At 39.2% G+C, this 27,278-nt stretch overlaps 1 protein-coding gene across 2 annotated transcripts in view; it reads right to left on the bottom strand.

The window, feature by feature from the left end:
• Positions 1–1,828: 1,828 nt before the first annotated feature.
• The window catches only part of GABRG2 (gamma-aminobutyric acid type A receptor subunit gamma2), a 130,328-nt gene continuing 104,878 nt past the window's right edge, over positions 1,829–27,278 (bottom strand). The window contains exons 7-10 of one of the 2 annotated variants that reach the window (XM_061424256.1): positions 14,007–14,159; positions 7,785–7,990; positions 5,675–5,698; positions 1,829–4,266 (exon numbers count right to left, since the gene is read on the bottom strand). In XM_061424256.1, coding sequence (XP_061280240.1) covers positions 3,991–4,266; positions 5,675–5,698; positions 7,785–7,990; positions 14,007–14,159 — 659 coding nt within the window. In that variant the 3' untranslated portion in view covers positions 1,829–3,990. The remainder of the gene's footprint in view (positions 4,267–5,674; positions 5,699–7,784; positions 7,991–14,006; positions 14,160–27,278) is intronic. The other variant, XM_061424257.1, reaches the window with a different exon arrangement.

Below are 27,278 nucleotides of genomic sequence, written 5' to 3'. Positions count from 1 at the left end.
ATACAGTGGAAAGAATGAGCCAGTAGAGACAAAATATAAGAAACTCTGGTTTTCTGTTCTTCCACACCCAGAGAGAAAAAGGGGCAACTCTGTCTGGGTCTAGAACTTTTCAGATTCTTGGAGATCCCTTCTTTCAAGCAGAATTCTGAAAGCAGTGAATAACACTGGAAAGTGACTAGAAATAGAATGAAATAAATGTAGAATCCATCAACTTAACTCTGTTGCTACATATTTTAAAATTTGTCTCATTGCAATTAAAATGAAGTCAAGATCAAAGAAAGAAGGCATCTTCAAATTTGACAGATCTTAAAGCATGAAGAGGAAGATAATGTATTCCAGATTTGACTTCCAAATCCTAAAACACCGTGAGGGTCAGTAGAAAGAGTAATGCTTGGGTGGCTGTTCCATGTTTGCCATTAACTGTGTGACCTTTGGCAACTCAGTGAGCATTAAAATTATATAGCAGAGCTATCGGTGTAGGTCATTCTTTCTTTCTTCTACATGTTAAACAAAAATCCATAGTGACAAGGCATAGAGATAGCAGTTTTTGACATAATCCCCAATGACCACATCATTTGGCTAAATGTAATTTGACCTTTGTTAGAGACAAAAAGCATTGCTACTAGTCAGAATAATACTGAGACTTTAAAAAGGGGATGGAAGCTAAAAATAAAGGCATTGAGTTAGATGGGAAACAAGACTGAAATGAAAACTAATTTTTTTGTGTGTCTGGAAGGTGAGAAATAGATGTTTAAATTGAATGCAGGAAGACATGAGGGGCCAAGAGAATGATAGCAAGAGGAAGGTAGGGTAGCTAGGTTTTTAATGGATTATGCTAACTGTTACCCCACTCCAGTACTCTTGCCTGGAAAATCCCACGGACGGAGGAGCCTGGTGGGCTGCAGTCCATGGGGTCGCTAAGAGTTGGACACAACTGAGCGACTTCACTTTCACTTTTGATTTTCATGCATTGGAGAAGGAAATGGCAACCCACTCCAGTGTTCTTGCCTGGAGAATCCCAGGGACGGGGGAGCCTTGGTGGGCTGCCATCTTTGGGGTCACACAGAGTTGGACACGACTGAAGCAACTTAGCAGCAGCAGCATGCTAACCATTCTGAGGAATTCAGAGGACTTAAAAATATGATACTGTCTCTGGAGCATGGTTCCCTATATTTTTAATTTGAGGGGGTGGTTACAGAGACAGGTTCTTTGGCTTTGAGAATAATATGTGAGATTTTTCAATAACAACTTAGATTGTCAGCCTGTAGTATAAAGAATGGTTTGCAGTGCAGTTACGCTTTCAAAATGAAACATCATGCTACAGGGCCTCAATTAAGACATATTTGAATATTGCCAGATGCTATTAGCTGATGTGATGGGAGTGGGAGGAGCCCAGCAGCAGAGCACTGGTGTCACCACATGGGCGGGCCTTACTACACCTAATTCATAGCTGGAAAAATGGAGGCTTATACAGGCTGACCTGACAATTGTGAAACAGCTGGTCTCTGGTAGACATGGGATCCCACTGATGGCTGACACCAGTGTCCATCTTGTTAGCCTCACCAAAGTTTTAGGCACAGAAGTCTTGAGCTACTCCTTCATGCCGTTTCTTTATGTCTCTACTCCACACTCCAAAAACCATCTCTTAATTTCTTTAAAGTGAGTATCATGCAAAACATGATCACACTGCTCACAACTAAAATTTACATAAAGGGAAGGCAGTGTTGGGGAGTGAGACAGAGAAGAGGGATCAGAGAAGAGACAAACAGAAAGTGAAGTTTGTCTCTTTTAAGACAAACAAGTCCAACCAACCACTGACCTGATGCCATGGCTTAGAATGCAGCATTTTTATTGTAAAAGTCCACATATTAGGCAGTTCCCTTTGTGAAAAGGTTTTCATATACATAGACCGGGAGCAGCTGATAATTAAGAATCAGATTATATATAATATATATTTATGTTGCCAATACTATGCACACATTGGAAAGCTATCTTTTTTTCTTGAATGTCCCCATTAACGGAATACATTTCAAGTTGACAATAACAACATGTTTTCTTGTCATTGAAAATTTGCCAACAACTCTCCCAAAGAGTCAACATTTAATATGTTAACAATTCAAAACAAGAAAATAATTAATTCTATTTACACCTGTTTGAGGTTATATACTACAGCACTGATACAGTAAAGGTTTGTAAATTTGGCAGCTATATGTATTTCAAGATTCATCCAGATGACCTGATGATGACTTTACATGGTTTTCTATTAACAATGACACTTTCTCTTCTTTTCTACTCTTTGTAGATTATCTGTAGCTATGATTGAATTCTGACTTAAAGAAATGATTGCCAAAAGGCAGAACTGGTGAAGGACGCAATTTTAGAAAAATAGGAATTCAGGATGAGTACATGAAAACGGAGCTCAACTCATCAAGTCTTAAGCCTGGGATAGCCACTTCGTGTGAGTACAGTCTGGTCAAATGGGGACACAGTCATAGGCTCGACTGCCTTTTAAGTCTTTCAGGTTTCTTTAATCTTGTAAATGTAAACTTCAGTACATTTTGCTTTCCCCAGAACAAAGGATACTGCATTTGAACACCAGTCAGGTATGACTCCTGTTGTTCCTGTCTATGTCCTCGGTGAAAAAGTGGGGGGTCAGGACTGACTCACCCCCAGACCTGGAACCATACTACACAGATTCTAATTATGCCCTGGTAGACTCATTTCTGTACAGAAATATAGGATGTAAATATTGTTCTAAAAGGAATATGGTCTTTGCCTAAAGTAAATGTGTAATAATGAACAAAAATAGTCAAAGTTCTTTGGATCCTTCTGTTTACTTCTACAAGATCAAATACCACTGGACAACGCCTGTGTGAAAAGGTGAATCACTGGTTCCAGACCAGTTCAGAGAGCTTTATCAGAGGCATCTAAAGCCAGTTCACTTCAAACCACATTCACTGGCACCAACTGTGTGCCGAGCACTCTACATGGTGCTGAGGACCCAAAGAAGAGATGACAAAGATTCTGCCCACAAGGCACTCACAGTCACGGGAAGCAGATCTTGAGCGTAAGTTCTGTGATGACCTATATCCTAAAAAGAAGAAAAAGTAGCAAGCACATACATTTATTTACTTTATACTCTATGAAATTGGGCATATTTCGAGGTGGCAAATGTCAATTATCCAGTCTGTATTTACTTAGTGTTGTAATACGTCTTACAAGGAAAAAAAAAAAACAAAACAAAACAAGATGTTTGAATCTTCATGCGTGAGGGAGAAGATTCCTCTCTCCTGTTCCAAACCCAAACCCATATAATTACATTCATGATTCATTTAGAGCCCAAAGACACAGAATAAAAGACAATATGATGTTAACGTCAGTCCACTTGTTTCAGCTCTAGAGATGCATGCATTAAACTTGAAGCATTCTATGTTACTGAAATATTTACATCATTGTACATGTGATGTGGAGGAAGTTTCCTTCATATCTTGGAAGGGAGATATAATAGATTTCTAGTCTAGGTTCCTATATTTAAAGCAGGTTGTGATTTTTCTCAAATTAGGGAGATATCCTTTGGGAATCAAATTTACCACAACTTGATCCCAGAACAGAGGGTACACTTTTGGGTCTTTTGCATCTAATTGTATTTTGAATTCAGGAAGGATAACACCATTGTAAATAATATTGGCTTTCACAATTGCAATTGTTGTAGCTGAAAGAAAAGCTTGTTTTGTTTCAATGTTCTTGCTCTAATTTCACTTTGCCTTGCAGGTTTTGAGACACAGCAAACATTACACTTCAAATTACACTTAGCATAGGAGAGTTGGGTGCAAACAATATGACATGAATACAATTTACCAGGCTGGAACACGGAAACAAATTCAAAGTATGGTAAACTACACAGGGGATTATGTAAGTAGACTTAGAAAGGACATCTTCTCTTCATGAGATTTAGTGAGTAAGACCCACATCAGTAACACCCATACCTCTTCACAGGTAAAGGTAGGAGACCCAATAAACCAGATTGAACAAGCAGAATGCAGTGGGGAAGAAGATCCGCGCATAGGAGTCCATCTTGGCAATACGGATGTGTATCCTCCCGTGTCTCCAAGCCCCTGTTCGGCAATCTTCAAAACAGCAGAAAAAACTGGCACAGTCCTTGCCATCCAGACACTCATACCCGTATTCTTCATCTCTCTCTTGAAGGTGTGTGGCATTGTTCATTTGAATGGTTGCTGATCGTGGGCGGATGTCAATTGTAGGGGCCTGAGATGGAGTAGGGAAGGAGCGGGATAAGAGTTAGTTTTACCTGATAAATCCCAGACCATGTCTCCACAATGTCCCCAGTGTGCGAATGATGAATCTGAAAATGAGTACTCAGGGAATTGCTATGACATCATGATCTACAATGGTGAAATTGAACTTAGAAGGATAGCAGTTGCAGATTTCAAATTTTGAGCTTAAGCAGTGCAGCTGAAAATAATACCACCAAGCTAATAAGCTATAGCAAGAAGATTGAACACCAAAAGAACTCAAAGTTTGAAGATTTAAATCAAACAACTACATGGAATCTTATTCTAGTAACTATTAGATGTGAGGTTGGTTACATGAAGGCATTTAATGGTGTTGCATGTGAGTAGGATAGAGAAATAAAAATGAGTCAATTGTGAAATCAAATTTTGTGTACATGCTTATCTATATAGGCAAATAGTAAATCCCGTTACAATGAGCAAATGTGTTAAACGCTTTTAACAGAAAATGTTAAGCTGTGTATAAATACAGAAGCTTCCTGAGTTTATACCACAATGGTAGGGTTTATACTTTAAAGTAATATAGTACTTTGCCTAACATCACCCTTTAGAAGCTTCAGAATGTCAGCAATATTAAACTACATGTGAGTGAAATTTTTTAAATGTTACTAGCTGTCAAACTCTCTTGAGGATTTGAGAAGAAACTAGTACCAATTAATTAAATGTTAATCTAATCTTTGCTGCTGCACCAATTATAAAATTGCTAGAAAATTCAATTTATTTAATGTTAATTTGGTAAGTTAGTTTTAGGAATGATATATATACGAACTCTATTGTCTCTGAATCAGCTATCAGAAAGTTCAGCTGAGAATAGAAATCTCATTGAATATTGTATGATAGAGCCAAAAGGCCCCTGGATAACCCTGGAAGGAAGGGATGGGTGTTTTAATCTAAAGCATTTCAAAGACAGTATCATTTTTATAGAGCCAAAAGGTAGGGTTCAGGCCAATGGAAATTTTTATATGTACTTATTGAAAAACAATCCTTTTTTGAATTAGGACTTACAGAGTTAAATTTTAGGACATAAATGGAACTTGGTAGGTACAACCAGTGAAACTGGATTCCATTTTTATCTGCATAGAGAGGGTAAGTCTTGGCTTTGATGTCTAATGAGGCCCACTTCACTAATAACATCTCATAGAGCTTAGAGATTTTTAGTCTCATGTTAGGTCAAAACCTCTGAATTAATGTAGGGTTGCTGAATCAACTCTAAAACTCTAAAGAACTTTCTCCATCTTAAATGTGTTATCTCTAGTAGAATGCTTAAATGTCTATTCATAAAAAATAAATAAAACACCATGTAAGCATTAATAGTTAGATCCAGCAGTTGCATGCAGTGAATTTCCATTCCAAAAACATTATACCTTGAAGGAAAACATCCGAAGAAGCTTTGGGTTTGTAGACAGAAAAGAGAATCGCATTTTTTTAATTAAAAGAAGGGAAAAAAGGAAAAAAAAAGAGAGACAAAATAAGATAAATTAAAAATACATTTTGAAAACATAGCAAGTGAAATGAACTGAAATTATAAACACAGAAGGACAGTTCTGAGCTTAGAATAAAGTATATGCCTAATTTGGAAAATGAAATTTTGGTGATTCCTAGGGAAATCTTTGATAAATTAATCTATAATGATCTAACTACAAAATTCAGTGCTGCCCACTTGTAAGGAAGCTTTGTTGCCTATTTTCCCTGTATAGAAATGCTGATTTTATTTTCTGATTATCATTAAGGAGGCCTTAACTAGGAGAGTCTTGACATAATGAACCCAAGAACATATTAAATGGGAAAGTGAAATTTTAGCTTCTCAGTCACAACTTGGACTCTAGCTCGTTCTGATAAATCATCTAATTGGCTTAAAAGGGAAATGTGCACAGAGTTCTTGGGTAATTTCACTTTTGCAGTTTCTTCAATTCCTTTTCTCCTCTGTCACCTTTTCTTTCTGCCATCCTCAGGACCAGGACCCTGGTCTAAGGAATCCAAGTGTTTCTGTCTCTGCAACAAAATCCACTCTGCAATAGAAAGGGCCAAAGGGCTTTGTCAACTGTCAGTCCTCACTGCCTTATTACTACTGGCAGGGAATTTGAGGGGAAAATGAAATGGCAAGTGAAGAAAGGGGGGAAAATAAAAAACAACACGACAAGGAAAATAAACTAAGGACCTGTGGCGGATTCATTTTGATATTTGGCAAAACTAATACAATTATGTAAAGTTTAAAAATAAAATAAAATTGGAGGAAAAAAAAAAAAGAAAAGATGCAAAGGTAAAGAGAGGCCATACAGAAAAAGAAGGGGCTGCAGAAAGTGTAGTGATCGGGAAATTGAAGATAAGCATTTCTTTTACATTAATCATCAAGAACAATGATGCATCTTTCTTTACCTGTTATAATGTTTCACAGTCAAATAAACGTGTGCCATTTGTCAAATTTCACCTGGGTTTCTGAAGATGCATCAGGATTCAGGCTAGAATCAGCTAGAATCAGTGGTTATAATTCAGCTCCCCAAAGTCCATGGGTCAGAAAGCTAGCCACTGTCATGGCCCTCACCAGGAAAGGCTATAAATTCAGGAGGGTGGGTAAGTTCCTTTGCCCCATTTTTGGAAAGAAATGCACCTTCACTTTCATCGGGCCTCCTGTGAACCAAACACTGGATTTAAGTGGGCAAATGCGTAGCTACGTGCTCTTTTCAGCATCCATAATACAAAACAATTATGTTAGGCTTTTATAAATGTGCTTCTTCAACTCTGTTTAAAGTTTGGTGGCAAGGTAAAGTGTTCTTACCTGTTTCCAAATCACTGAACTCAATCCAGGTTGGTAACTATATAAATCATCAACATCAGCCATCATCATCATTTTAATGCCAGGTACTATTTAATGTCTTTTATATCCATTACACTTATTTCTCACAGCAGCCTCATAAGATATATATAAAATAATACTCATTTATATACAAGAACATGATAACACAGGGAGGCTAAAAATACATATTTTGAGTATAAAACCAACAGAAGTCCTCTGGCAATGCACACACACACACACACACACACACTAAATGATTTGCAAAAAAAAGTATGGTGATCCCTGAAACTTTAAGAACCTCATGGCTTCCTATTGGAAAGCAGTGGATGAAGGACTTAAAACATCAGTAATTTTAAAACATTATAGTTAAGAGTCAGACAGCTGAAAATCAGGGAAACCTAAAATGACAGCTACTAAAAGATGAATGCAGTTTCCAGTCATGGTTATTCTCCCAGTGAAATGAAGAGAGCTACAGTCTGCCTCAGTGAATCAGGTCTCTCCCGATTAACTGATGACCATAATGAATCCTGGGAGCCTGGCCAAACTCACACATGCTGTCCTCACCTTGGGGCCCAAAGTATGGATAGCCCACAATAGGCCAAGCAAGGCCAAACCGAAACAAAGCCAGGTGATCTCTCGGCATAAAAATGTCAAAGGGCCCAATGAGAAATGATACATACAGGGTTTTTCTTCTTTTTGTCTTTGTCCTTGCTTGGTTTCCGGTTGCTGACAAAATAATGCAGAGTGCCATACTCCACCAAAGCAGAGAAGACAAAGATGAAGCAAACAGATACAAAGAGATCCATCGCTGTGACGTAGGAGACCTTGGGGAGAGACTTCCGGGCAATGGTGCTGAGGGTAGTCATTGTCAGGACAGTGGTGATTCCTGGAGGAAGGCAGGATAAAACAGACCCTGTGACCACATCAGCACATTGGATAACTGCCTCCCTGGTGAGACTAAATGTGTTTTGTGACTTCTGAGGAGTGGCCTCAGTTCTGGGAAAGGAGGCTTGACTGGAATTCATTCACATTGTTCACAGATATGTATCGCCTGCCTACCATGTGTCATCTCCCGTATGTGCTGAGAAATGTGCTAAGAATGTGCTGACTTAGTGCTGAGAAATAAAATAGACAAGGTCTCTGCCCATATGTCCCTTATGTATGCCCATATGTATTTCAGTGAGAGACACCACCATGAATCAAGAAAGCAGAGAGAAGTATAATGACAGATTATGGAATGCACCGTGCAGATGGACAGGGGCAGTGAGAACTTAGGTGGAAGGCCTGTTTGAGGAGGTGATATTTAAGGTGAAGCTTAAAAAATTAGAAAAAACCAACCTTCTGGCTATCAACGCTAAAGTAGCAAGGAGTTGGACACAACTGAGTGACGGGACAGAACTGGCTAAATTAATTAAAGGGAGGTTCTGAGGAAGGGAAACCTTATCTGGTTTTGAATTTTTAGAATACCTGGGATGGGCGGCCAAGTCACAGTGATACTAGGTAAATAGAAGTTACCTAGTTAAGTTATGCAGAGCCTGCCCAGGAGTTTGCATTTTATTCAAAGTGTAAGGAGAAGCCCTTTAAAGGTATTAAATAGAGGAGGTACTTTGTGTGTGACTGACAGGTTCTGATGTATAAATTCTTTAGAGACGATTATATGATGAAAACAGGCATCTCAGAAATGATATAACTAATATTTACTGAAAATGTCCTTGTGCCAGGCACTATGATAAGTATTTCATGTGCATTCTCTCTTTGAATCTTTACAGCAGATATTTTCATTTTGATTTTATAGTTGAGGGAAAGGAAGCCAAAAGGCAAGCTCTGTGTCAGATAGTAAAGTAGCAGAAAGATTTGAGCACAGAAGTTAAATGGCTGATTTCAAAACCCTTCTTTTTCCCATTGTACAACAGTGCCCAAGAAAACTAGTTCTCCCCAATAATTGTTTAACAACAAAGTGAAGACAAACTCTATGTATTTACAGCTGTGTTATTTATAACAAGGCAACGTGGATTCAGTACTTGAATAGGTTCTAGCTCATTATAGTAACTCAATTCACTTCAGTATTCTAGGTTTCAGTTTCTGCATCTGTTTGACTATCTTTTTGAAGACCCATCCATTTCTTATCATGCTATGATTTTAATTCAACATTTCTTATCATGACTGGATGCAACTTTTCTGTACTCCAAAAATGGTCTTCCCAAGCTTTTATCGTCTATAGCCTTGCGACTTAACATTTTTGTTGGAGGCAGGGGAGAGGGACGTTTCCGTTGTCTAATGCTGTGTGTTAATTCTCACTATTACTAGGACCAAGATACTTCTAGGAGAGAGTCAATGCCCCTGCCTCAAAGAGCAGTGCTGGGAAACTCAGAAGGAATCAGACACGAGAAACTTGAGGAGCAGGGGAAGGAAGCCACAGAGATTAAGAACAGTATCACCATACAGGAAAAGAGAAATAGGATTTTCTTCTCTCTTTACAACATGGGTACAAAATGCTCCAAAGATGTTTAAGGGGAGCCAGCCACTCTTGAAGAAAGGTTAAGCCAAGAAGGACATTGACCTTTCTCTTCCTAATTGCTCAGGTTTTTTCTCAGAGCCATTTTTGAAGAGTTTGGGTATGTTTCTAAGAACACTTAGCTTAGTATCAGGTTTGTATGATACATTGTGTGTTATGAAATTCTAGAGAAGGGGAAGATCAGTGTTGGTTAAAAGAACTACACAGAAAGAAGTGCCTTTAATAGAGGCCCTCCACAAGGAAACTTAGTCATAAAGACTGAGGCCTCTCTCGCATTCCATCATTAGCGATTATGGAGTAATCCATCTCTCTGTCTAGTCTACATACTTTGTGACGACAGATAAAACATGGCTCTTGATGTCCACTGTAACCCCACAGTGAGTATAGAGCTAGGACTCAATATCTGTTGAATAAATAAAACAATTGAAGAATAGTGTATACATGAAAGATCAAAGAGACTCAACCTACATATGAAAATAGGAATCCATATTGATGATTTGGGAGGATCATTTTAGTTGTACATAACAGTAGCTAACATTTAAGAATCTCTTCATTTGACCAGGTACTATGTCAAGCATATGTATAATAATCCCAGAAAACCCTCAAAATGAGGTAATAAGCACTGTTATCCTTCTTCTTGCAAGTGGGAAAAAAAAAAAAAAACAGCACAGAAAGAATAAACCAGTAAGAGAGATAACCTACAAGCCTAGCAAGTCTGACTTTAAATGCAATGTTCTAAACCACATTGTTGTATTTCCTCTCTATAAATAGGTCCATAATGTGCAGGATGAAGTGCCACATTCTTAGGAGCTATTAGGGATTTAGCTATCCCAAATCCCTAATTTGGGATATGATGTGGATCTGTGAATCTTCCATGTTGTCGTGATGGAAACATAAGCATGGTCTAGCTTCTCAAGTACAAACTGGGGATGGTAGTGACTTCATAAGGCGCTCATGAAGATTAAATTAAATCACGAACATAGAGTGACAATTCCTAGTAAAGTCTCAATAAATATAAGGTGTTATTATCATTTACTTTAGAGAAGAAAGATCTGCTTCTCAAAGTAAAAAAGCTTCACTTATGTTGTCTATGTATTAATTCACATAAAAGTTCTTGATTATACCTAATCACAGCTGATATTTTTGTGGGATAATTTCAAAAATTAATTAGCACTTTCTTCACTTCATTCAGGCCTCAAAGCAAAAATGACCTATGAGAAGTGAAAATGTCAGTATGCATAGCAGATATCATGGATAAGTTCACTTAAGAAAATTTGGTATGTCTGATATTATTAGGCTACATGGACATTCATCACAGGAATGTAAAGAAGAATCTTGAAAAGTTCCTTCAAGATATTTTCAGGTCTGCTTGGAGCCACAGAGAACAGTGAAGAACAGGACTCTGACTGACTTACCAACCAACAACAAGATAGCTTAATGTGTTTCGTTTGTTCCATGGGGTTTTTCAGTCCAGTTTTGCTAAGCAAAGAAACCAGACTTCTCTTACTTGAGATGGATGAAAAATATCCACAAGGTTTTTTCAGTTCCTTCAGTCTTGGCATGAAGTTAGCTCTTTAGGCATGTTGCTTACCTCATAACTTGGGTGAAAAATGCCAAGAGGTATTTTCCTTGTTTAATCCATCATCCTTATACCATGATTAAACCTCCCCAGCTACCACCTGTGTAGTAAACTCTACTCAAGTGTTATAACCTTCAAAATGACCTCAAATGTTGTGATCTGCACTTAGAAAGCAGTCACTCTCTTAGCCACATGGATATATTTATCTCACTCCTCAAACAACGTGGCTCTCTGCTTTGTGGCAGTAAACTTTTAGGTTCACAGGCATTTACTGACATCTGGTTCAACTCTTGATTGTAAACATTGGAAAAGGTAATTGGACCCAATAATCTAGGTCAGTGTTCCTAAACCTAAACCTGATCACGCCTTAGAATCACCTGAGGAATTTTTTATTTTTTTATTCTAAATTCCACCCCCCACCCCCCACCCCACCGTGTGCTCTCAAGAAATTAAATAAGCATATCCTGGGGTTGGACAAAGGCAGTTGTACTTTTGAAAGCCCTCTACTGATTTAAATACACAGTTGGACTTAATAAGCAGTGATAGAGACCTGAGACTGCAAAGCTAAAGTTGAGAAATTGGCTCAGCTCACCATCCCACCTCCCACAAGTGGTCCTTCAACAGAGCCCCACACCCAGAGCCAATCTAGTTCTCATCAGCCAAGGCACACATCTGCTATCTGCTGGCAGTGGCCTTGTGCGTGCCATTTAACCTCATGGCACCTCTGGTTCCTTAGCTCTAAAAATGTGATACTAACCTTTGTTTTCATTACAACTTCTGCATGCAGTTATTCTAAAAAGTAGGAAAAGCAGGAGGACCACACTGAGGATGACTGGCTTACGGTAAATGATCTATGAGCAAGAGGAGCGCCTACCTGCTATTTGTTCTGTCCCTTTTCCTCAGCCTACTCTCCTTCCTTTCTTCTCCCACTAGGGTCTCTTGCCGGTGAGCACTCATTGATCAAGTGGTGGAAATGAGCTAGTACTAAAGCCTTAAGAGGGTTTTTTAACCAGCAGGAATCTAGACTTCAAGAGAAGAGATTGATTTGAAATCTTTCCCTAAAGATATTTTTGGGATTGGTGGACTGGAACGCATCAGTGTGCTTGTTCCATCCACTCATATGTGCATATATTACTTGAGTAATCATAGAGGTACCTGCCGTGGACCAGGCACTGTGCTGGGAGTGAAGAAGACATTGATTGATACCCGGATGTGACAGACACAGAAAGCGAGTAAGTAATGTGGTACATTCTACTCACGATGACAAGTAATCGTCCTAAAAAGTAGCAACATATTTTGGGTCTGTCTTAGCATGTAGCATTAGACAAGATATTATAATTGTTAAATACAGCCTGTAACATAAAGTACCGCCTATAACAGAAAAAATCAAAATAACCTTATTTTGAAACAGATGGGAGACTAAATTTGGTTTGGAGAAGAATAAATATGCAAATGATGTCCTTTTTTCCCAGTCATCATTGCTGCTCTCAGTTTTAATAACCTGGTACAGATCACTTTGTTAGAAAATGACTGTAATTGCTCGTATTTCTGAGGCCCTACTGTGTTTTGTGCTCTTTGCATGGAGTGCCTGATTTAACCTGATACAAACCCCAACAGTTAGGTACAGGAAATGATATTCCACACGTGAATGCCATTTGTAGTAAAATGTGGTTTGTAGAGACTAAAGGACGTATCTAAGGCCATACCGTGTATGAGGGTTGAAATCCATTTGTTGGACTTCAAAATCCAAGCTCTTAACTATTACATGATACTGCCTCTAGCCAAAGAGTGAACAGGAATTGTGGTTCTAGTTGTCACACAGATGATTAAAGAGGATAGCAGCCTTATAATTCATTTTTCAATAGCTTTAGTTAAATCTTTAGGAAATATTATGTAGTGTGAGAATTCTATTCATGGACCTAGCCTCCAGTGTTCCTGTGAGTCTGTGGCTTTGTAATAATCTTTGAGTCCTCTTCCTTATGTGAGGAAAATGATGTGAAACTCCAAGACAGGTATCACCAGACAAGAGATTAAGCAAACTCCAAATAATCCTTCATAGGTAATCATATTTTCTCAAAATAATCTTTCCAACAGCTCTTCTGTATAGAGCCAGTTATGTATATGTATATCTTCAAATGTCATCATCATAATTATGCATGTTGAAATTAATCAGTAGCCAGTGGTATGCTAGTACAAGTGTAATAATTGATTCCCTAGGAAAAAGGTGCCCCTGATTTTTTGTGTTTATCTGTTTCCATGGTGTTAATATTTGTACCTGGGTTGATTTCAAGCTACCAAACTGGCATCACTGAAAACAATATTGGAAAAGGATAACCACAACCAACTCTTATGGGTATACAACTGCCCAGAGACCAAAACAAACAAATAAAAAATTTCCTGAAAAGAAGTTTTTAAAAAATTTTTTATCCCCAGTTACTTTATTTAAAAGATTACCTGGATAAAATCCAGGTCTAGTTGGGAATATCCCTTGGAGAAGGGAATAGCAACCCACTCCAGTATTCTTGCCTGGAGAAACCCATGAACAGAGGAGCCTGGCAGGTTACAGTCCATGGGGTCACAAAGAGTTGGACATCACTGAGCAACTAACACTTTCAAAGCAAGGAGAGAATTTAGCAAAACACAACTAAGAAGCTTTAAACACTGTTTTAATATGCTAGTTTTAAATAAATGGCATTTCTATGTTATTACTAACTGAATTAAAAGCAAATCAACTTAGAAGGGGGAATAAAGATTAGTGTTGTTCAGTACTTACCTTGGGACAGTACAACACAAGAAACTGTCTCTCACCTAAAGAAGTTCTGGCTGGAACAGCATCCTTATTGATCCAGAAAGACACCCAAGATAGGACAACAATGAGTGTACAGGGGATGTAGGTCTGGATGGTGAAGTAGCCCATTCTTCTGCTCAGGTCAAAATAGACAGTCATGACCACATAATCCCCTGGAACAGAGCAAGGGTGGACCATGAAAACTCTTCACAAAACTGGAAAGCGTCTCAGATAAGCATGCATATCACTCTTAGCTGCACTTGAAAGTTTTAATCCACCTGCATTAAGAACAAAAAACAACAAAAAGCAAAACCCAGCCTGTATTCACTGCTATATTTTAAATGGATAACCAACACGGTCCTACTGTAAAGCACTGGAACTTTGCTCAGTCTTCTGTGGCAGCCTGGAAGGGAGGGAGGTTTGGGGAAGAATAGATGCATGCATCTATGTGACTGAGTCCCTTCCCTGTTCACCTGAAACTATCACAGCATTGTTAATCGGCTGTACCCCAGTACAAAATAAAACGTTATAGAAAATACCCAACCGTACTGAATTCTGATCCTTTAAGAAGCAATGTGACTGCTAGATGAAAGGAAATACCTTTGAGCATATTGCTCATATTTTCTTCTTTCGGGCGATCTTTTACTTTGCCGTCTCTGCTGACTTAATGCACACAATGTAGTTTTACATTTGGTGCAGAAGTAGGGGAATCTTTGTTTCTACCCTGTGCCTCTCTTGCCTGCAATGAATTCTAAGATTTGTTACAATTTCTTCTTGTTCTCAGGACCTTTCTCCATTACAAACCAGAGAATTACCTTTGTGCTTGACACTAATAGATGACTATTTACTCAGTTTATAACCAAATTCCTGTGCTGAGACATTTTCTCATGTTTCCATTGAATCAAGTGGTTTTCCTTTATAACAGTTGCTTCAGTTTGTAACTTCTTGTCCATCCCTGTGGTTGTTTTTGTAACATCTGTCTCATTGTTAACTTGTATCTGCATGAGTCCACAGACTGTGCTTACCCCAGCCCTTCCCTACCCCTATCACTACACTTAGCATCCCACTGGATTCCAAACAGCCACTCAGCAACATTTGTGAGTAAATGATTAAATGAACAATCTATTTATACATTTAACTATAGAGAAAGAAACAAAAAATCAGGAAGTTGTATTTTGGGACATTTTGTTTATAAAGAAATGTATATAAATATTCCAGAGAGTAGAGTAATTAAGGAATCCAAGAATAACCATACAGCTATGCATGAGAACAATGTAATGTGACACAGTCCCAAGTCTCTGTAATTTGTTAAGATCATGATACATGCATTGTATTCACTTTACAGTACAAACTGTAAAGTACTTATACAGTATATACCATATTGTACCTTATAGCTCAGACTGATTTAAGACAACATCACTTTCAAACACTGTATCTGCTCTCTTAATGTGAGGCGACAGGTGAGACTACTTTTCAAATGTTGTGTCTTCTTTCCTTATAATTTGTCCTAAAATAAATGGGCAATGAAATCCAGATCACATGTTTTTTTTTTTTTTAAATTATTGACTTCATGTCTGTGTTTCTCTACTTACTTCAGTTCAGTTCAGTTCAGTTGCTCAGTCGTCTCTAACTCTTTGCGACCCCATGAATCTCAGCACACCAGGCCTCCCTGTCCATCACCAACTCCTGGAGTTCACTGAGACTCACGTCCATCAAGTCAGTGATGCCATCCAGCCATCTCATCCTCTGTCGTCCCCTTCTCCTCCTGCCCCCAATCCCTCCCAGCATCAGAGCCTTTTCCAATGAGTCAACTCTTCACATGAGGTGGCCAAAGTACTGGAGTTTCAGCTTTAGCATCATTCCTTCCAAAGAAACCCCAGGGCTGATCTCCTTCAGAATGGACTGGTTGGATCTCCTTGCAGTCCAAGGGACTCTCAAGAGTCTTCTCCAACACCACAATTCAAAAGCATCAATTCTTCGGCGCTCAGCTTTCTTCACAGTTCAACTCTCACATCCATACATGACCACAGGAAAAACCATAGCCTTGACTAGACGAACCTTTGTTGGCAAAGTCATGTCTCTGCTTTTCAATATGCTATCTAGGTTGGTCATAACTTCCCTTTCAAGGAGTAAGTGTCTTTTAATTTCATGGCTGCAATCACCATCTGCAGTGATTTTGGAGCCCAAAAAAATAAAGTCTGTCACTGTTTCCATTGTTTCCCCATCTATTTGCCATGAAGTGATGGGACTGGATGCCATGATCTTCGTTTTCTGAATGTTGAGCTTTAAGCCAACTTTTTCACTCTCCACTTTGACTTTCATCAAGAGGCTTTTGAGTTCCTCTTCACTTTCTGCCATAAGGGTGGTGTCATCTGCCTACTTGAGGTTATTGCTATTTCTCCTGGCAATCTTGATTCCAGCTCTCGCTTCTTCCAGCCCAGCGTTTCTCATGATGTACTCTGCACATAAGTTAAATAAGCAGAGTGACAATATACAGCCTTGATGTACTCCTTTTCCTATTTGGAACCAGTCTGTTGTTCCATGTCCAGTTCTAACTGTTGCTTCCTGACCTGCATACAAATTTCTCAAGAGGCAGGCCAGGTGTTCTGGTATTCCCATCTCTTTCAGAATTTTCCACAGTTTATTGTGATCCACAAAGGCAAAGGCTTTGGCATAGTCAATAAAGCAGAAATAGTTGTTTTTCTGGAACCCTCTTGCTTTTTCCATACTTAGATGACTTAAATCTGATTTGAAAACAAGGCACTTTAAAGAAGACTGTCTTAGCTGGATGAATTATTATTACTTAGTCCACTCCTTCCTTCCCTCTCTCCAGCTTCACTCCACATTCTTCTAAGCTGCTGAGACAGAAGACCCTTCACTGGGTACTCCTCGAGGGAGTCAAGATTCTCTGCTAACCCTGCAGTATTTCCTAAGTGGGGCTATGATTACTTCCTAACACTGCCCTTCAGGGCACTGATAGACTATCACTTGTCTGAATCAGGCCTGGTTAAGGCAGTCATAGTGACCCAGATACTAATTACAGAATTAGGCTCCCATTAGAACATACAGTTCCCTGAGAGCAGTAATTAGCCATTATTTAGCAATTATCTTTGAAAAGTTAAAGGTAGAAATTTTCTTATTGATCATAAATACATTTGTGCTAGTTCTCTGAGATGATGTTTCTCTGTGTTGATTTATTTGGATTTAGGCTATTTAAAGTCATAGCATTTCATATATTTGTTTGGTCTCTGCTTTTGTTCTAATCTAGAATATTATTCAATTACAGCCTGCCTCTATTTATTATAAAAATATTTAATTGAAGATGATCCCTATTAGTGTCTTTTTCTTTCATGTTCCTTTGACCACAATACCAGAGGCAAATGTAAGTTTCTTATTCTACCTAAGAAACACAAAGAAAGAAAGGGTTTCTTTATAAATAATCATATTCGGGGGCACTTCTTCTCCCTAATTTTTCAAGTCCTTGAGAATTCTCTGAATGCAAATTATAATATTTTAAATAAATCTAGACAATTTTAGTAACATCTTTTTACTCTTTATCATGCAAGTAAATGAGAATCTACACATTGGCATTAATGATCTGACTCTTTTAAAGGTGAACTTTAATTTTGCCTCAAGTTAACAGATAATTATCTCAATTCAATTTTCCACTTCCCTTTAGGTCAGAATCTTGACTCCCCTAGCCTATTTATCTATCAATTCCTATTTTAAGGTAATAGCTTCTGAGCATCTTTCATCTTTGCCAACAAATCCGAAGCTTTTCTATCACTAGATTATGGATTCAAACTTGGGAACAGGCCATTTAAAAGCCAAGCAGCTCCACAGTGACAGCCTGACATCTGTCTTATCTCTAAGGCCACATCACTTTTTGTATTTTTAAAAACTCTCAGGCTGAGAAGCCTATAAAATCAAATCCCCTGAAAGTGCCGCATCAGTGATTTCCCCAAGTCCAAAAGCTTTAAATGCCCACCAAGTCAAAGGTGGTTATTTCAGCCACTTCAGATTTATTCTATTGATTTATTCTAACATGATACTTAAAGCCATAGCATCTTAAAAAAACTAGTTTGGTTCCCTGTCTTTGTCCTAATTAAGAATGTAATAGAAACAGGCTATGACTGAGAAGATATATCATTTGAATAACACCCATTAATGTCCATTATTTTTTGTAAGATTCTTATGTCTAGTTTTAGGAAGAGAGCAACGTCAGTGAATAATGGACTTCAATAATTATTTTTTTAGTTGTTTGTCATATTAACAATTTGAAAGCTTTAAAATTCAAATTTATTGGAGTGTTTAGGCTCATACGTGAAACTACCTCCTCGTCAAAACTTGATTGCATGATAAGACATCTGCCCCTCCCGGATGCCCCAAATAATAAAAATAATGGTTTTCTAGTTACAAGTAATAAGGGCCTACTATGTGCAGACACTGGGCTGAATAGTTTGCATATATTTTCTTTAAAATTCTAAACATTTTGTCATGGTGGTGAAAAAACTAAGATTTCACCTGGTTCCTCTCCCATGATTCTTACTCCACTTAACTATAGTTGAATAGAGTATATATTACTCTACTGGATTAATTTTGAAAGCATAATTAGTGTTGATATACTCTACTTTCCTTTCTCTAGTCTCTTTTTATTTGTCAATAAATATTTTTAATCACTTTTATGCAAAGAGCACTAAATTAGGTAACATGGAAACTAAGATCTATGAAACCTCACAGACAGATTCTAAATTAAATGGATTAAATGAGAACAAGATTATTTCATCTCTCACTACAACTGGAGAGAGAGGTATTGAGACAATGCAGTGAATTTCCTTTATCACTCCTTGTTAAACACTTGAATCTGTGGCCTGATTCCACAGGGCTGGTTTTGACCACAGGAAGGTAGGGGAGTTCACTTTCTGCAAATTCATTTGGGGAAAAGTGTTTTCTGAAATTAGATCTATACCTCACCTAACACACAACAACACATTTGAGATGTATCGAAGATTCAGATTTAAGCATGAATATAAATACTATCCCGGAAAGAAATGTAAGAGAACACCTTCATAATCTTAGTGTGGAAGACACTTTGTCAAAGCACAACATAAAATACAGAAGGCATAAAGGAGAAAAAAATTATATCATGTTTAGAACTGTATTATACTTCTTTAAGTAATTTTGAAAGGCAAAATACTGCATTTGAATAAAATATTACCTATATAAATAAATCAAAGGCTAATATCACTGATATATAAGTAATTCTCATTAATTATTGAGAGAGAGAGACCCACATTTTTAACTGGGCTGAAAAAATGAATGAACAATTCATAGACACTAAATATGAAGAAAGATTCTCAACTTCATTAGTGATCAGTGAAATGCAAAGTAAAATAATAGTATTTCATTTTTAGCCTATAATATTGGGAACAAATAAACTGGTAATTTCCTGTACCACAAAATGTGGATGAAGAGCAGAGCTATGCACTCTTGGTGGGGTGTGCACTGATATAAACTTAAAGGTAACCTGGAAGCATATACAATTATTTTACTTCTGTATATTTGGAATTAGCGCTATAGAGAACAATGGTTTTTAAATATTGCCTTTTGACTGGCACCAAGTTTTTTTTCCAGGTTTGCTCTGTGCCCAAAAGTATGAATAGAATACTCAGTCCTTGGGCAGAATCCCAACCCCTGAGTTTATGTGCCCAGTGGAATAGAGCATAGTGGAAGAGAAAAAACTTTCAAATTTAATCGTGCTGCTTACTTCTATGCTGCTGCTAAGTCGCTTCAGTCGTGTCCGACTCTTAGCGACTCCATGGACCGCAGCCTCCAGGCTCCTCCGTCCGTGGGATTTTCCAGGCAAGAGTACTGGAGTGGATTGCCATTGCCTTCTCCCTACTTCTATGCATGACACCCCTAAGTATTCTGCATCCCTCACTGGCCCACCATTCCCAGGCATGGCTTAGGCCTGCAATTCTTCTGAAATTACATTCAACACTTTTCCAGCAACTAGGTCCTTGGAGGTCAAGCGTGGGCAAAACAACTAAGCTGTAATCCTTGCCACAGGGAGTCCTCTGGGTAAGAACGACATACGAATACAGCATCATTACTCCGTGGCATGCATGCATGCTTAGTTGCTCAGCTGTGGTGTCTCCTGCACTGGCAGGTGGATTCTTTACAACTGCAGCACCTGGGAAGCCCTACTCCATGGCCCGAGGACTATATAAAACAGAGCTGTTAGTTTGCCTTATACACCCTGATTAGATGAAGTTTCTGGCAAGCATATTTCTAAAAGTTCTGCTTAATAATGTTAATATTCACAAACCTTAAAGAGATCCATTCTCTTCACAGATAGTCCAAACTCCTTAGTATGGCCTGTAAGGCTAACTGTAATTTGAATTTAATCTAGGTTTCTCTCCCTCATCATTGTCTTCATGTTGCCAAGGTCCTAAACAAAATAAATAGTTTCATTTCACACTTCTATGATTTTCCTGTCTTTATTCTTCCTGACATGTTATCTCTCCCAGATTCCTGCTGCTGCTAAGTCGCTTCAGTCATGTCCAACTCTTTGCGACTCCATAGATGGCAGCCCACCAGGCTCCTCCGATCCTGGGATTCTCCAGGCAAGAACACTGGAGTGAGTTGCCATTCCCTTCTTCACCCAGATTCCTAGCTTATCTCTTTAATCCTTTTTACTCATTCCACCCTTCCAACCACCCACAGCAGCAGCACACACTGCACACACATACCCATACTGTGACTAGACCTGTGCTAGGTGGTAGCAATCTTAAGTAACATTTAAAATTAAAAATCAATTCCTTCAGTTGACCAAGCCAATATTTCAAGTGTTTTAATATTTATTTAGAGCTAGTGGGTACTGTGGGCTTCTCTGGTAGCTCAGATGGTAAAGAATCTGCCTGTAATGCAAGAAACCTGGGTTCAGTCTCTGGGTTAGGAAGACCCCCTGGAGAACAGAATGGCAACCCACTCCAGTATTCTTGCCTGGAGAATCCCATGGATAGAGGAGCCTTGCAGGCTATAGTCATAAAGAGTCAGACATCGCTGAGGGACTGACACCTTCAGTGAGTAATATAATAGCACAGATTATAAAAGTTACTAAGTGATAGAAAGCTCAATTAGATAGTGCTGGTCTAAGCTAATCTTTCTAGAAGGCATTTATGCTCATGCCATTCCCTTCCAAGTTTTTCGGAATAAAATCCATACTACTCAACACATGAGTCTAGTCTACTTTCCCCTGATCCACAACGAACCATCCCATTTGTATCTCCCACCATTCATAATCTCTCCATTTTATGCCCACCCAGCCTGATTTACCTTCTGCACTTCCAAGGGATACTGTTGTCCTCATTTTCCTATGATGTCTTCAATTTCTCAAACACTCTCCACATCTCCAATCGTATGATTCACACATATCTTCAAACCTTTTCATTATTGCCCATTGATGTTAAAAGCTAAATTAAGTTTTTAACTTGTTCTGTAGGAGTTCTTATGGCATTTCCCTGACTACTCTCCATCTTCATCTTAAATAGTATTTCTTCACACTCCAGCCGGGGTTCTTACAGTTCCTTTAAATGCTCCCTGCTACCACTCGCAAGGTGGCGCAGTGGTAAAGAATCCACCTGCCAATGCAGGAGACAGAAACATAAGAGACACGGTTCGATGCCTGGATCAGGAAGATCCCCTGGAGCAGGAAATGACAACTGGCTTCAGTATTCTTGCCTGGAAAATCCCATGGACAGAGGAGCCTGGCGGGCTACAGTCCATGATGTCACAAAGGGTTAGACACAGCTGAGTGACTGAGCACGCACACACACCTCTTACCTTAGAGTCTTATCACATGCTGGTTCCCTCAGCTCAGAGTCTGATATCTCCATCTCTACTTAACTCCATTCTTTCTTGAGATGTAAATTAATGTATCCCATCATCTGAGAAGCCCTTAGATGTTCTCTAAATCAGATGTTCTCAGTAAGATCTCACAGCACCATATGACTCTCATAGTGCTGATCTTGCTAGGAAGTATGTGATTGGTATGAATATTGGATTACACTCTAGGTTATAACTAATCCATGAACTCTATGAAGTAACTGTAGCTATTTATCTCCAGTATCCATTTACTCTCTATTTACTGCAGCTATTTACTCTTAGTATCTAGTACAGTGCTGGTACACACAGAAGGAATCCAACAGTTATTTGTCAAACGAATAAACATTTGAGCTCATATGGCCATGAAAAATACCGTGGGTGAACTATACACCCAAAGCATTAAGACCAGGGCAGAAATCAAGGTGGGGTTTTAAAATACTAAATTTTACTTTAGAAACTATTGCTTCTGGAGATATTTCTTACTGGATACCCTGGTGGACTTAATCTCCAGAGATGTAGATATAAGGTCACAGAGAGCTGTTAGCAGCCCTGACTGCTTGCCAAGAAGAAATGAAGGAAAATCAGCCACATCAGAGTGGCTGCATAAAGCTTATTAGAGAATCGATTGGTTATTTGAGTTTTCCAACTGGATGCAATTAGGGAGAGAAAAGGACAAAGGGGCTTGGCTGCTGAAACAGCCGTCACTGTCTTCCACATTAAGTCTAATAGGTGTGTTTTTGTTTCAAAACTTGACCATTATTATTTAATCTGTTGCTTGTTCAAGCTCACATGGTGATGAAAAAGAACAACATAGCAATTGGGGAAAATACAGTGAAAAATAAAAAGTGTAATTTGTAATTATTTTCTGGGCTAAATAAATCTTTTCTTTTCAAGACTTCCTCTGACTTCTCCACTGAGGAGTGGGAGCAGGGTTGTCAGGAAGAACAGGAGATGCTTCATGCCAGAAGGCAAGGAGAAGTCCAGAATCCCTGCAGGGGTGACGTTTGGAGCTCAGCTATGGGAAAATGAGGAAAGCACAAAAGGGCAGGGGGACCTGCTAAGGCTAGATTTGCTTCAGCCCAAGGAGGAGAGCTTCCAGGAGGTTCTGGAACAAAGTGCACAAGCAGAGTTAGTGCCACTTGAGACCAGACTGGCAGTCACTTGTCTCCCACAGGCTGAGGTGGGATGGTGTAAATCTCCAAGTTCAGACGGCACTACATTGCTCAAGGACATTCTCCAGAGAAGGGGACAGTGATACACTGTTAGCATCCAAACTTTGTAGCACCTGGAGAATGGGGCGCACCAGCTCAGAGAAGGTGAGGTGAAAGAGGGGACATCAAAACTGTCACTGCAAGGACTGGTGTTAGGCTGGGTTCAAAGGTTCTAGTCCAGTCACTCACAGGTTGTGTAATTTTAGGCAAGTATAGAAATGATAAGAGAATATACCTCACAGGGTTATCATGAACTAACATATATAGTGTGCTTGATAAGTTCCTGGTACACAATAAAAGGTCCATTAATGTCAGTTATGATTACAAAGTAGTTTAATCTATGGAAAATAATTAATAAAATTCTGGCATGTATAAGCATAGAAATACAGTCCATGTAATTCTCCAGGCCAGAATACTGGAGTGGGTAGCATTTCCCTCCTCCAGGAGATCTTCCCAACCCAGGGATCAAACCCAGGTCTCCCACACTGCAGGCAGATTCTTTACCAGCTGAGCCACAAGTAAAGCCCAAGAATACTGGAGTGGGTAGTCCTTCCCTTTTCCAAGGGATCTTCCCAACCCAGGACTCCCACATTGCAGGTGGATTCTTTAGCAGCTGAGCCTCAAGGGAAGCCCAAGAATACTGGAGTGGGTAGCCTATCTCTTCTCCAGCAGATCTTCCCGACTCAGGAATCGAACCAGGGTATCCTTCATTGTAGGTGGATTCTTTACCAACTGAGCTATCAGGGAAGCCCAGTTTAATCTATGGAAAATAATTAACACTATTCGGGCACATATAAGCAGAGAAGAAATGCTACTAAACATTCAGAAAAGAATAAAAATTAGAAAGGGTCCTAGCATTTATTCATGTCAATCAATTCTATCCTCTCACAGGTTAAACAATTGAAATCCACTTAAAAAGACAGAGTTGCAGACCCAAGACTCCTGCCTCCCAAACCAATACTCTTTTTGGAGTAAACAGCCTGCCCATTTTGAGCCAGTGGTGAGGATCATGGAGATAACGCAAAACAGAAAGCAGGATAAAGCAAAACAGGAAGTGGAACAATTACTGAATAGTGTTAATATAGAAATCTGGTATGGATGACTAGGAGCCCCAACCACAAGAAAAATTCCTTTCATTTGCTTTTAAACCTTATATAATAGACTTGTTACTTTTAAGAGAGTGGAAACTCATTAGTCTAGTTAGTCTAGAATTCCAGACTAACACAACAACCATTCTAGAATTGTCCTTCTGGAGAATAGCTCTAGATGAAAGGAAGCTCAGTATTTGCAAAGCCTCCAGGTAGTGAGATAGCCGATAGACAGACTCCAAGTTGGAAATTCACAATTGGCCAGTCTCCTCTCTGCAGTTCCTGAAGCAAGAGATAGGTGGGCTCCGCTGAGAAATTTATAATCATCTTCCCGTTTGCTCTCCAAAAGGGAAGTAATAACAGAAATAAATAGGATAAATAGCCAGTCTTTGTCTCTTGTAAACACCTCAAGAAAATAATCATGGCGAGGACAAAGAGAGGCAAAACCCTGTCTGAGTAAAGGATAAGGGAGACACTACACATGCACTAAAAGTCTCCTTGGAGTCAAAAGTCGGGATAATTCCAGGTCAAAGTGAGTCTTGCTCCTCCCAGAAGCATTCACTTTGAGATCAATCAGTGTGCATGCTGAATTTCAACTGAGCTATTTCAAATTCTAAAAGATGATGCTGTGAAAATGCTGCATTCAATGTGCCAGCAAATTTAGAAAACTCAGCAGTGGCCACAGAACTGAAAAAGGTCAGTTTTCATTCCAATTCCAAAAAAGGGCAATGACAAAGTACTTTCTTTTTTATTTTATTTTATTTAACTTTACAATATTGTATTGGTTTTGCCATATATCAAAATGAATCTGCCACAGGTATACATGTGTTCCCCATCCTGAACCCTCCTCCCTCCTCCCTCCCAAAGTACTTTCAAACTATCACACAAACAAACTCATTTCGAATGCTAGCAAAGTAATGCTCAAAATTCTCCAAGCTAGGCTTCAACAGAATGTGAACTGAGAACTTCCACATGTTCAAGCTGGATTTAGAAAAGGCAGAGGAACCAGAGATCAAATTGCCAACATCCGTTGAATCAGAGAAAAAGCAAGAGAATTCCAAAAAAAAACATCTGCTTCATTGACTATGGTAAAGCCTTTGACTGTGTGGATCACAACAAGTGGGAAAATTCTTATAGAGATGGGAATACCAGACCACCTTACTTGCCTTCTGCAAAACTTATATGCAAGTCAAGAAGCACTAGTTAGAACAGGACATGGAACAATGGACTGCTTCAAAATTGGGAAAGGAGTACATCAAGGCTGTATATTGTCATGCTGCTTATTTAGCTTATATGCAGAGTATATCATGTGAAATTCCAGGCTGGATAAAGCATAAGCTGGAATCCAGATTGCCAGGAGAAATATCAATAACCTCAGACATGCAGATACCACCACCCTTAATGCAGAAAGTGAAGAGGAACTAAAGAGCTTCCTGATAAAGGTGAAAGAGGAGAGTGAAAAAGCTGGCTTAAAACTCAGCATTCAAAAAACGAAGATCATGGCATCCAGTCCCATCACTTCATGGTAAATAGATGGGGAAACAATGGAAACAGTGACACTTTATTTGGGGGGCTCCAAAATCACTGCAGATGGTGACTGCCGCCATGAAATTAAAAGATGCTTCTCCTTGGAAGAAAAGCTATAAAAACTAGACAGCATATTAAAAAGCAGAGACATTACTTTGCTGACAAAGGTCCATATAGTCAAAGCTATGGTTTTTTCAGTAGTCATGCATGGATGTGATAGTGGACAATAAAGAAGGCTGAGCACTGAAGAACTGATGCTCTTGAACTATGGTGTTGGAGAAGAGTCTCTTGAACTGCAAGGAGATCAAACCAGTCAATCCAAAAGGAAATCAATACTGAATATTCATTGGAGGGACTGATGCTGAGGCTGAAGCTCCAGTACTTTGGCCACCTGATGCGAAGATCTAACTCATTGGAAAAGACCCTGATGGTGGGAAAGATTTAAGGCAGGAGGAGAAGGGAAGGACAGAGGAGAAGATGGTTGGATGGCATCATTGACTCAATGGACATGAGTTTGAGCAAGCTCCAGAAGTTGGTGTTGGACAGGAAGGCCTGGCGTGCTTCAGCCCATGGGGTCACAAAGAGTAGGATACACTGAGTGACTGAACACAACTGTGTTCATGCACACCCCAGGGGAGGGTCCTGAGACAAATTAACCAAGAGGGGACAAAGCAAGATGATTGGCCTGAGGGAAGACAAAGACACAGAAAACTGCGCCTTTATAAAGTATCTAAACTTCCCAAAGGTAGGACTCTCTCTCTCTGAGCTTGCCTACCGTGGGCCTTTCTGCACATACTTTTCTTTTCAATAACCTTTTTACTTTACTCTTTACTCTCTGCCTCCTCACCTGAATTTGTTCTTGACTAGGCAGGCAAAGGCTAGGGGCCTTAGCCCTAACTGCTGGTCCCTATGGTCCAATGGTTAGGACTCCCAGGCTGGGAAGCTGAGACACTGCTTCCAGCTACCACTCTGCTGCTTGCTGCAAACTGCTGCTTACTGCTGCACCTATCCAAAATCAGTAGTGGTTTTCTCTTGATTCACATGGGATCTAGGTATTTGCTAGGATCTCAGTTCTTTGTTCTCTTTTAATGGAACACTTTTTATTAGTGTACAGTAAGTCCCCTGCATATGAACAAGTTCTGTCCTGAAAGCGTGTTCATAAGTCCAGTTTGTTCCTAAGTCTGAAAAAGTTAGCCTGGATATCCAACTAACACAGTCAACTGTATAGTACTGTACTGTAATAGGTTTATAGCACTTCTCAGAAATAATACATTAAATAAACAAAAATAAAACATTTTTAATCTTGCAGTACAGTGCCCTGAAATGTACAACAGCTGGTGCACAGGGGATGGACAGAGGGCAAGCTGCAATTTCATGCCTGGCATTGATGGCACAGGTTTTGGCTCTTTGCTGGAACCAGGTGGACGTTCGCATCTTCAAAAGTTCACAACTTGAAGGTTTGTATGTAGGGGACTTACTGTAATAGCTCCTCTTCCTAACCCTCTGAAAAAGACACCGCTGATTCTTAGCTTAGTGTGGCTTTTGTAATTTTGAGCCCATCATCAAATTCCAACAAAGC

The sequence above is a fragment of the Bos javanicus genome, chromosome 7, assembly GCF_032452875.1.
Source record: "Bos javanicus breed banteng chromosome 7, ARS-OSU_banteng_1.0, whole genome shotgun sequence".
NCBI lineage: Eukaryota > Metazoa > Chordata > Mammalia > Artiodactyla > Bovidae > Bos > Bos javanicus.
Note: the sequence above shows the minus strand (reverse complement) of the source record. Positions and strands in the feature narration are given on the sequence as shown.